Source organism: Hippocampus comes, unplaced genomic scaffold, assembly GCF_001891065.2.
Source record: "Hippocampus comes isolate QL1 unplaced genomic scaffold, H_comes_QL1_v1.1 scaffold333, whole genome shotgun sequence".
In the NCBI taxonomy this organism is placed as follows: Eukaryota; Metazoa; Chordata; class Actinopteri; order Syngnathiformes; family Syngnathidae; genus Hippocampus; species Hippocampus comes.
In genome coordinates, this window is record NW_017805386.1 from 151,991 (window position 1) to 163,694 (window position 11,704).

At 55.5% G+C, this 11,704-nt stretch overlaps 1 protein-coding gene across 8 annotated transcripts in view; it reads right to left on the bottom strand.

Annotated features, from left to right (window-relative positions):
- LOC109517702 (disabled homolog 2-interacting protein-like) overlaps positions 1–11,704 on the bottom strand; it is an 89,758-nt gene that overhangs the window by 51,058 nt on the left and 26,996 nt on the right. For 6 of the 8 annotated variants that reach the window (XM_019873021.1, XM_019873020.1, XM_019873023.1 and 3 more), the window contains 3 exons: positions 3,003–3,156; positions 1,515–1,613; positions 795–1,349 (listed from right to left, as the gene is read on the bottom strand). In XM_019873021.1, coding sequence (XP_019728580.1) covers positions 795–1,349; positions 1,515–1,613; positions 3,003–3,156 — 808 coding nt within the window. Of the gene's footprint in view, positions 1–794; positions 1,350–1,514; positions 1,614–3,002; positions 3,157–6,152; positions 6,278–10,547; positions 10,637–11,704 lie in introns of those variants that run through there. The other 2 variants (XM_019873025.1, XM_019873024.1) reach the window with 2 other exon arrangements.

An 11,704-nucleotide genomic window follows, 5' to 3' on the forward strand; every position in this document is an offset into this window, starting at 1 on the left:
AAAGATAGATGCGGCTTCTTAAGCGCTAATGGTTCACCCCGCCGGCGAGCTGCGATCCAGTTTCAAAGAGCTCCTCTCCCGCGATCAAGAGACGGTTCCCGATGAGGCGAAGACAACGGAGACGGCTGACTAAAAGCCGACAAGACAAGATATTTTGCTCTCAAAGCACAAGAACGGCGCAACGGCTTCATTTCCTGCCCTCAACAAGTCGAAGAGTCAGAAAGCGATCGGGAGGGACCACGGTGTGGTCATTCTCCAAAAGATCACATCCAAATTCAGTTGTCAATTGCGACTTTCAAGCTGGGACTTTTCGGCCACCGCTTTGCTCGTCCGACCGAAGAGATGCGCTCTTCCGAGCTGCGACTTTCAAGGTGCAACTTCCTGGGTTTGACCAACGGGCGACGTTTTGAAGGGTGGACTTTCAGACTCCCGGGCGACGGCCACGGGGCACGGGGCACTGAACTTTGGCTTCGGACTTGAACTCGTGCACTCCCAAAGATGTTTTTAAACGTCTTTTCAGACTTGGTCTAGAATTGGCCGGTACCGAATGAATTAAGGGCTGCGTCTCCAGTACAATGACTTTCGGGACTTGGCGACTTCAGGACCGGCAGGACTCGCAAGGACTTGACAGCGCCAATTTTCAGACTGCGACTTTGAGGCCGCGACAGCCGCAAGTTTCACGGTGCTTCGTTCGGGGCTTGACTTCTCCGGTAAGACTTTTGGACCACCGCGTTGTGTTTTTTTCGTTCCCCAGCACAAAAATCGTACGGGTCATTTTCCGTGGCGCCACTTACTTTGGCTTTGCCGGTGCTCTGCAGAATATGAACCAGCGCGCACGCCATCTCTTCCTTGTTCTTGACGCTGATGCCGGGCTCCAGCACCGAGCAGAGGAGCATGTAGTTGTTGGTGGTGTACTCGGCAAACTCCTTGTACAGTTCCATGGGGAGGATGCTCATGCTCTGGTAGCGCGCCTTGATGCGGATCATGGGTCCGGACGCCTTGCCCTTGGCGGGGTTGGGCGCGCCGAGCGGGTACCACTTCTCCACAAACTGCCGCCCGGTCACCGCCGCCACGGGGATGCTGACCGAGCCCACGTAGTTGTTCTTGTCCTTCTTTTTCTTCTTGTCCGTGTCCTTGTAGAGGTGCGCCGCGATGCCGCGCACGGCCGGCAGGTTGTTGAACTCAAAGTGCTCGCCCCAGAAGACGTTGTCCGTCTTGAGCTTGCAGGTGGTGCGGGCGTACAGCGCGTCGTCCAGGCACAGCTCGCAAAAGTACTTCTTTTTGGCGGGGAGGTCCTTGGCCTCGATGAGCCAAAGGCGCAGCATGTTCTCCACCCGCCGGCTGTTGTCCTGGTGACAGAAAAAGCGGCGTCAGGAAAGAGGCCAGATTGTCCCCTCGCACGCTTTTACATCTGGAAACGCAACGCCGCTCGTGATGCCCTCGTCCGAAGTTTCCCCGACGCCGCCGCCGAGCGGTCGCGTCGCAGGTCGATGAAAAGCGTGCGTCCTCCTCACCTTGTTCGGCTGCACGGCTCTCCTCAGGTTCTCCATCCATTTGTCTCTCTCGGCTGACGAGCGGCAGGAGAAGCACTTGCTCCCCGAGGAGGTCGTCACCTGCGGGGGGAAAATACCGAGATGAGCAGAAAAGAACGAAACGGGACTTGATCGAGTTTCGCAAGGCAGCGTCAGGCCTTGTCCTGTGTTGTTGACTTATTATTTTTGCTAACTCGCTAACTGCTCCTCTTGCGGCCTTCGGCTAATTATTTGCATCGATAACGTTGATAACAAGCTAACCACCTTAGCACTATGGGGGAAACTAATTACTCACTAAAACGAATTAACTGATCGCACAAAACAGCAATTGAACTATTACGCTAACTCGTTAGCTAACGATCTACAAGAAAGCCTATTTCAACTCTTGAGCTAGCCAGAGACACCACAGATCATCTAAAGCTAGCAATATCAATAACCATTGAGCTAATTCACTAACTACCCAGCTAAATAGCGAACCAGCGTACTGACCGACTCATGTCAATTGCAACGTAATGTCCTACCTTGCATTAATGGGCTTGCTAACTAGCAACATCATAAATAAACTTGCGCCAGTGGGCTAACGAGCCAATGGACTGCGGTTCTTTCAAATGTTGTTGTTGGTTTACGCACCACCTTAGTGCATTTGTTTATGCCAAACTTGGGTCTTTGCACACCCATTCGCTGTATCCACTCGCAAAACTCCTGCTTGGTCTTGCCTGATGCGCATTTGCCTTGGAAGAGGTAACGCTTTAAGCAGCACGTTGCAAATTACCGTGGGGTGAAATCCCACCGCCGGCGACGCAACAGATGAAGGGCCACACTTGCGTTTATTTTCAGCCAGCCATAAAATCATTTGCGATTGCGTTTGCCCCGAGAGCTCGTTACATCACTGTCTCTTTAATCCGAAATCCAAATCAAAAGCGATTTAAGGTGCTTAATGTGTTCTCAGCGTTATAATCTTTCTGTAATCTTGAGAAAGCCTCAACCGGTTGCAATATGCTCACTCTGGCTTAAAAGGGCGGGGGGGCATTCCGCCTCCGGCGAATTTAGCGTTAGCGGCTATGAGGCCACCGTCAGCAACTTTTAGCTAAATAGAAAAACACGCCGGAGCTAACTTGCGGCCATCGCAACATATATAATCGTCATGGTTTGACCAAACATCGCCCTGTGAGCTGACAATGAAGGAATGGCGATGTCGTGCCAGGACAGACGAAATGATCTCAAACCATCCTTGCGTCTTTCATTTTGGGGAACGCACGCTCACAAGGTGACGAAGTAACCAACTAACAGTCAAGGTGACATCAATGTCGACGGGATGCCCGTCGAGCTAACTAACAGTGACTCAAAGGACAATCTCTCGGCAGGTGCGATTGCGCGAACGACGGTAACGATAGCTGACGACATAAGCGAGCGAGCGAGCGACGGTGCAGATTGTTGTCGCGATATCCAAGATCCTTAAAGGCCCCTCACCTCGAAGCAGTAGTCCTGGCCGAGGATGCTGCTGTGCACGGGCTTGATGATGACCTCGTCCTCCATGCTTAAGTCCAGGGCTTCCACAGCGCTGCTGGGACTGAGCAGTGACTCATGGGAGCGAGACTCCTTCAGCCTGGGCATCAGATGAGATCTAAGGAGAAGCACCAGAGCAAAAGGACCGAGTCAGAGGAAGATTGCAGCGGAGTCCACGGGGAGGGCGAGCATATGCGCCGCGCCCGCTAGTTAGCCGGCGCGTGGGAGGAAAGTGTGAGGACGCCTGGAGCAAGTCCTTCCGCGCCGTCATCTTCTCCCGTCGTCAGCATCCGCTAAATGGATGCCGGCCGTCTCGCGGCCGTTCCGCGAGTAAGACTGAGAAGCCGCGTCGATTGGCCTCAACGCCGGACAAATGGAAACCCCATCAACAAAACCGAGCGGACGGTGGATCGCTTGGCAATCCTTGCACATAAACACGCCGCCCCAACATCATGCGCCGTCCCAGATTTCAGAGGCCAAATTCGCGAGCAGAGAAAAAAAAAAACCCAAAACCTTGAATACGAACAGAATCATCTTGTCAACAGGCGCTTTCTCGCCGGTCCCCGGAATCGGCGGGGTGGGCGGCGTTTCCCCGCGAGCGGGCTAACTCGCGTCGCTCAACTCTGCGATTTTTTTTTGGCCTCGGGGGACAGACACGCCCCCGATTCACGGGATTTGAAATCTTCCCAAGATTTGATGCGGCCAATTTACAAGTGAACGAAATCCATTGAGCCACAAATCCCTCCTGTGCACTCAGTTGAGTTCTTCACGTGTCCAAGTCAAGGGGACAACAAAGTCCGAAATGGGCCACCGTCTTGCGCCTTGAGCGATCCGTGGGAAGGAATTTGGTGCGCCCTCGCCTCCCCCACCACCACCACCCCCTCGTGTTTTCCTCCGTCTTTGTCCGCTGCCAAGGGGCCGATTGAATATTCAGGGCAAGAAGTGAGACGCGGCGTTTCCGCTCCTCTTTCCAAAGGCTTCAAGCGCTAATGGCGCCGTTCCGCAAGCGCTTTCTGCTACCGACGAGTTGCCGGGGCCACAAAAACAGGCCAATTATGTCTTGTCGCTCGTCCTGGCGGCCAAATGCAAAATTATGGACCGCTTGAGAACGGGAGCGGCCTGAGCTCCAAATCCCAGACGGGATTTGGATGAATGACGAGCGTCCTTTCAATCATCCGTCTCTGAAGAGGAAATTCACTTCTCTCCGAGTCCAACGAGAGGAACGATAAAACAGAAACAAAGTCCGGTTGGGGGACAATAAATATTCAATCAAAAGTCGATGGATCGGCCGTTTGTCTGTTGAATAGGAAAGTAGTAATTTGCCGTCCATTTTTGTTCCAGTTGTTCCAGCGATTCGGTCCCCGTCCGTCATCCGATTTTTCATTTGAAAATGGGCGCGGGCTTTTCTCAAAATGTCAAGGAATTTTTCAAGTTGCAATTTTGGAAGAGTTATTCTGCGTTTTTTTTTTTTTTTTGTGTTTGTTTTTTCCTCCTGAAGCAATTTCAGGAGGGTGCCAATCTCGCGCGTGTTCTGTTCATTGGCCGCGCTCAGCGGCGGTACGCCCGTCGTTAACGCCACCTTTGGCCCCGACCGCGGCTCACCGCTCGAGGCGGCAGTCAATCGTGCGACCTTTGCACTCCCGCCGCATTCGCCGTTCTGCCGTCTGCCGTGGGAGTCGCGGACAGCCACGCGCTGGACTATCTGCTGATCCTTTTGATTTGGCCCGCCTCAACGAACAGGATGTTGTGTTTGGGCGCATATCGTGCGCACACGGACGCCGACGTGCGGCTCCCCCATTCGAGTCTTCGAACTGCGACCGTGAAACAAATCATCCGAATCCTCCGCCGCGTTTCAGCGCGAGTCGAGTCATCCGAGTCATCCGAGTCGGTCGCGTTCCCGTGCCATTCTGACAACTCCGGTCGGGCGGTGAAACGAATCGTTTGGGTCCGCTGCCTCGCTTTCACGCGACTTGAATCGTTGGGAGTCAAATCCGCCGCGTCTGCGGTGGGACCGTGAGATTCCGCTGACTCGAGTCAGTGAACCGAATCGGCGGGGTCCGCCGCGGTGTCCGAGCGAGTCTCACCGTTTTTAGCCCGCGGTGTTAGCACGCGATTCGGCTAACGGAAATCAGTGAACCGAGTCGTTTGAATCCGCCGCTCTGTTTTCACCTGATTCGAATCATCCGAGTCGCTGAGTCTGCACCGTTAGCGCCTGATTTTGAGCGCGCCTCAAGTCAGTCAACCGCGTCCGCTGAGTCCCTTGCTGTCTCCGTGCAAGTCGAATCGCGCGAGTAACTCGAGTCGGCGAAGCGTTTCCAAGCGAGTCCGACCGTGTTGTCTGCGGCGCTAACGGGAGCTGGGCGGGCATCGGGAATTGGGGGAAAAGGTGCACATTTCCCCCAAAGTATTTTCTGGCCTCTCCCCGTCTGCGGCAATTCCGGGCCGAATACGGTTCCGAGATTGAGCGTCAACGTGATTCCGCTCGCTCGAGTCAGTGAACCGAATCCTCTGTTGTGTGTCCATGCGAGTCAGATCGCGGGAGTCTTCCTGTTCGCAAGTGATCCCGCCGACTCGAATCAGTGACCCCAACGGTTTGAGTCCGCCGCTGCGTCGCCGCCGAGGCCACACCCCGTCAGTCTTCAGGTTGAACGCGTGACTCTGGTCAGCGGTTTGAGTCCGCTGCCGTTTCCTCGCCAGTCAATCGATGTGCGTGAAAGCACGTTAGTCTGCACTGTTAAATTGTGATTCCGCTACTCCAGTCCGCCGCTGTGTTTCCACGCGAGTCAAATCACCCGAGCGCGCTAACGGCCAGAGGTCTTCCGGATTCGGGACAAGGATTCGACTCGTCAAGGCGCGATTCGGGAAGCGAGCGGCTCTCTTCTTCTGCATTGCCTGCAGCGTTGAATATTTTCTGCCGTCATGCCCGCACATGCTCTTGTTTTTTTTCCCCCTCTGTGCCGTGCGGCCCCCGTTCGCCCTTTTCCGCGGTCGTCTTCCACACGTTCGCACGAAACGCCGTTATAAAGACAAACAAATAAACAAACGTCAGCGATGCAAAGCCTTCCGCGGACGTTTCCCGGTCGAGTCCCGCACCCGACACAAAGGCACACTTACACCCTGCTGGCGAACAAATGAAACATGGTGCGGCCGAGCCCCTCCAGGACGGAAGCGGCGGCGACTCCCGCGTCGCTCTCGTGGCTCGCATTCCTCAAAAGCGGACGTCGCTAGGCTTTGCCGTCCGCTTTTTGCCGACGGAGCCGAGTCCTGCCGGAGGCAGCGGCGGGAGCGAGTTTGTGCCCTTCTGAGCACCAGCTCCCCAAAGGATGTGGTTGTGTTGCTAGCAACGCAACACTCCTCTCAACATTTAAAAAGACAGCGCTCCGCTTTTTACAGGCGCTATGAAAGGGGGCGGGCGGTACGATGACTGCTAGCGCTGTAACACGCAATACGGGGTGTGCGCTGCGCCATCGGCGACTTCACAGGACGTTGACGGATGGGCCTGACAGCGTACGTGTCGGGAGTAGAAAGTGCGTCTTGAGAAAAGATGACGTACGCGGGTCGCCGATGTTGTTTCTCAGTCAAAGTATTCTTTCGTGCCCCTTTCTCAGTCTTGACGTTTCCTATTTTGAGCTCAAACAAATTCGCCGTTCCGCTGGACGTGCTACTTTTCACACGAAGCCGGTGAAGCTCCGCTTTTTGGTCCGAAACGCGTGCTTTTGGTTGTCCGCCCTTTCTTTCGGGAGGTTTCGGTGCAGATGTCGTCTCGTAAGTTCCAACGCTGTCAAACCAGCGGCCCCGAAGCTCATTGATCCGAGCCCTTCCGATCGACGGCGTGAAAGGGGTTCGTCGGGAGCGCCTCCGGTCTGCCCGCGAGCTGCGTGAGCGTGGATGTTAGCGAGGACGCACGCGGAGCACGAGTTGCCCCCCCCCCCCCCTCCTCCCTTCCTCGGTTCCGTTGTCACGTGAAACGCACGGGGGGAAGACATCTCCAGCTAGTGAATTAGGGCCGGCAGGCCCGTTTAATGGTTAACTGCGGAGGCCCGCCTTGGGAGAAGGGTGGCGTCGGGGGGGCTTTCCTCATTCCAGTGCCTGCTTGCGGTGGCGTCATCGCTCACAAAGACTTTGCTTGGAGCGCAGCTGCTGGGAAAAGTGGCCGAGAGCGTGCGGCCCCGCTTTCGGAGGCGCGGCGGCGCGCATGCTCTGAAAAACAACAGAAGCGAATCTCGCGGGAGGTTGCAATTGGAAAGGGAGTCTCCCGGACCGAGCTTCGGCCCAGGCTCCCAATTGGCAAAGAACCAATGAAACAAATTAAGAACCTGTTCTTAATTTGTTTCATTTTGTTCTTTCAAGTGTTTGCCGTGCGGGCGGTTATTCACGCGCTTTTGTGTTGCGCTTCGCCGTCGTCGCAGTCCATGACAGTCTAAGCTGACCTCGCAAGCAATTCCGCTCCACTTTACACGCTCGACTGCGCCGTCTTCATCCTGCGGCCCCGTTGCAAGCCGGGACGGAAACGCGGCGACGGACGAGCGGTAATCGGAGCTGGCAAAGTCGGCCGCTCGCTCGGCTCGGCTTGGCTCCGGCGAACGAGACCCGACCTTTAGACCGCCGCTCGAGGACTGCGACGGCGTGTCCATTTATATAACGAGCTCCGCTGACGTGCTGGCCAAAAGGAAGCCCTTGTCGCAGGGGCGGAAGAGGACACAACGGAAGCGAATCTCGCGGGAGGTTGCAATTGGAAAGGGAGTCTCCCGGACCGAGCTTCGGCCCACACTCCCAATTGGCAAAGGCCGCCGTTTGGCCAATGAGCAGCGCCGTCGACCAAGTGCCGTACACGGAGCAAAGATCACGTTTACAACAATCAACGCAAAAGCTATCAACGACTAGCAGTTGACGGTCGAAAGCACAAAAAGAGTCCCAACTAAAAATGAAGTCTGAGTCACGCCGAGTCAAAAGCCAAAGAAGAGAAATGACGACTTTGTTTGGTTGCACCAAAGTAGTGCCGCAAGGTACGACTCCGCTACGTCCTTGAAGGTCCGTTTCGCACCGCGTTCGACTGTATTCGGCTTTGCGTACGGTGCTGGAGTCGCCCTCCGTTGACATCACTCCAGACCTGCTTCTTTCGAATAGAAAAACTTGTTCTGGTTTCTGCTTTGAGCACATTTTGCCCAGTCAAGCTTTCCGTCCCGCCAACCTGTTCTTCATTTGTTTCATTTTGTTCTTTCAAGTGTTTGCCGTGGGCTCGTGGCCCGGATGCCGCTTGCTCCAGTTCTGGGTGAAAGGTGCAAAGCCGCTGGCCGCGTTAAACCAGCGGCTCGCTTTCCGCAACCGGAAGCGGAAGACGTCACCGCGTTGGACGTTTCTGTCGGGTCTGACCAAAGACGCTGGTTTTGGCAACGGCCAACCGGAGCTCGCGGCCCGGATGTCAGCGTTTGACACCAAAGACCCACTTGTCCTGCGCCCAGAGAACTTGTCGATGTTTTACGGCCAGGACCGCCGGCGCGGGGCCGCGTCGGGAACGCCCCGCTTGCTCCAGTTCTGGGTGAAAGGCGCAAAGCCGCTGGCGGCGTTCAACCAGCGGCTTGCTTTCTGCAACCAGAACCGGAAGACGTGACCGCGTTTCTGTCAGGTCTGTCCGGTACGCGCTTCGTTACGTTGAAAGTGTGAAAGGCGGAGGGGATTCCGTGGACGCTCTTGACCAAAGACGCTGGTTTTGGCAACGGCCAACCGGAACAAGATGCGACTCCATCTCAAAATGGAACGCTCGCTCGCCCGCCCGCTTTGATCGGGATGACGGAAATGGGTCGTCGTGTCTCGCTTCGTTGGGTTCTCATTGAAAAGCAGAGTGCATTTTGTGGCCATTCGTTGCCAAACATTTTAGCGACTAGCAAGTGGAACGAGACGTTTTCGCCGGTTATTGGTCTCTGGAGATTGCGCTCGGTCGGTTCTCCAAAAGCGGAACCTTCCCCTGGTTCGACTGGCTATGACGGGTGGACGCTCTTGACCAAAGACGCTGGTTTTGGCAACGGCCAACCGGAACAAGATTCGACTCCATCTCAAAATGGAACGGTCGCCCGCCCGCTTTGATCGGGATGACGGAAATGGGTCGTCGTGTCTCGCTTCGTTGGGTTCTCATCGAAAAGCAGAGTGCATTTTGTGGCCATTCGTTGCCAAACATTTCAGCGACTAGCAAGTGGAACGAGATGTTTTCACCGCTTATTCGTCTCTGGAGACTGCGCTCGGTCGGTTCTCTGGACTACCACGTCTCCAAAAGCGGAACCTTCCCCTGGTTCGACCGGCTATGACGGACACGCGTCGCCGTCGTTCCGCTCGGTTTTGCATCCGTGCGGAAGCGGGAGGCGATTGCGCTTCCGCGAAGTTTCAGCATCTCGCCACTGGCTAAGAAATGCCACGCCGTGAGAAAGTCTCTCAAGGTTGTTGTCTGCGTTGGTAACGTAGCCGAGGACAAAACATTCACGACGCTTGCTCGGATGCGATGGAAACGTGCCCTTGTCGGGCCCCGTTTGTGTGTGTGTGTGTGAAAGGCACAGGAGATTTGGTGCAAGTTCTTTGTGGCTGATACGCAATTTGAACCCTGCGTGACCGTGTTAGAACGTGCGGTCGTCTCTCGAGATTGTGGTCTGCTCCGCTTTCGGAGGAGAGAACTTGACGTGGTTATGACGGACGTCATTGTGTCCTCCTCCTCCGTCGGGTTCCGTGTGAAAGACGGGCCCGGCCCTCTTCGCTGCGTGAAAGAGACGAGCTGCGACGACGTTCCAAAGTCTCTCAAGCGGTGTGCGGTGTGTTTTGCGTCGGATCTCGAGAGTCCCGCGTTTGACCAAAGCAAACGTGTGCCCGTCCCGTCCCGTCCCGTCCCGTCCCGGGCACACGTTTGCTTTGGTCGGCTTGTTCCCAATGAAAACGGCCCAGTTAGTCGGGTTCTGTGTGAAAGGCTCGGGCCATTTTAGGGCAAAATTTTCCACCAGAGGGGCCACTTTGATCAACTCGCCACCGGAACGAGAAAGTCTCTCCGGATCGCGCCGCATTCGTCTCGACAGGTCACAACCTTGGTCCGCTTTGCTCGGCTCCGACCGAACTCGCGGTCATCCGAGCGTTTGCCATCGGGAGCGCGAGAGAAGTTGTCCGCGATAAACAAACGCCTCAAACCTCCGACGTCGGAGTGACTCATCATCAGCGCCCAGACGGCAACGCGACGATGGGCTCAGAGGATCGGCCGTGGCGTCGTCCTCGCGGCCGCAACGCGCCGCGCCGCTGGGCCCGCTAGCGCCTCCGCCGGAACGGATCGCGACCCCCGATCGGCTGCAGACAAATCTCTTTCCTTGGCCTCGAGCGCAATGAAAAACAACCCCTCCCTTGAAGGGAGGCCTCCCGAGAATTCCGGGCAATCGGATCACCGCGACACACGCGCGCACGGCCGGGATGTCGTCCCTCCCGTCGACAAAACGACCAAAAGCAATCCGACGGCACGGAAGGCGGGCGGAGGGGACTCACCAGGCATGGTCAGGATTCCACCGAGCCAGCGAGCGAGCGAGCGACTGCGAGGCTGGACGAGAGGAAGAGGGGGGAGGCAAGGGAGAGCGAGAGAGAGATAAGGGGGAGGGAGGGCTGGGGGCAGAGTATGGTGTGTGCATCAAAAGAGAGCCATTGGGTTTTAATGATGTTTTGGAGCCTTCTAACAGACTTCAGAATTGAGACTATTCAAGTGAGACAGAGGCAGCGTGGCTCCTGTTGTCTTTCTCTGTGTAGATGACGCCACTGGGGGCTATTTATGAGCTCCATAAAAGCTAATGAGAGAACAGGAATAGGTGACGAGACACGGACGAGGCTTCATTTGGCAGGACAGTGGTGCCTTGACTTCCGAGTTTAATTTGTTCTGTTGTCAAGCTCACAACGTTCCTTGCACATCAAACCGATTTTCCCCACTAACTTTGTTGAAGTGGTATTAATCTTTTTCAGCACCCACCCCAAAAACATCACGTCCTCTACCAGAGGCCAGGAAGCTGGAGGGTTCTGCGCAGTATCCTTGCAGTTCCCAGCACTGCGCGTTTCTGGACTGAGATGTCCGATGTTGTTCCCGGGATCTGTTGTAACCACTCATCTGGTTTGGGGGTCACTGCCCCGAGTGCTCTGACTACCACAGGCACGACTGTCACTTTTACCTTCCAGGCTCTCTAAAGCTCCTCTCTGAGCCCTTGGTATTTCTCGAGCTTCTCCGTGTTCCTTCTTGCTGATGTTTCCATCACTTGGGACCGCTACATCCACTACAACGGCTTTCCTCTGCCCTTTATCTATGATCACAATATCCGGTTGGTTCGCCATTACCATCTTGTCAGTCTGTATCTGGAAGTCCCACAGGATCTTCGCTCTGTCATTCTCCACCACCTTTGGAGGTGTTTCCCATTTTGACCTTGGGGTTTCCAGTCCATACTCTGCACAGATGTCTCGGTAGACTATGCCAGCCACCTGGTTATGGCGTTCCATGTAGGCTTTCCCTGCCAGCATCTTATACCCTGCAGTTATGTGTTGGATCGTCTCAGGTGCCTCTTTGCACAACCTACACCTTGGGTCTTGTCTGGTGTGGTATATCTGGGCCACAATGGCTCTGGTGCTCAGGGCCTGCTCCTGAGCAGCCAGGATGAGTGCCTCTG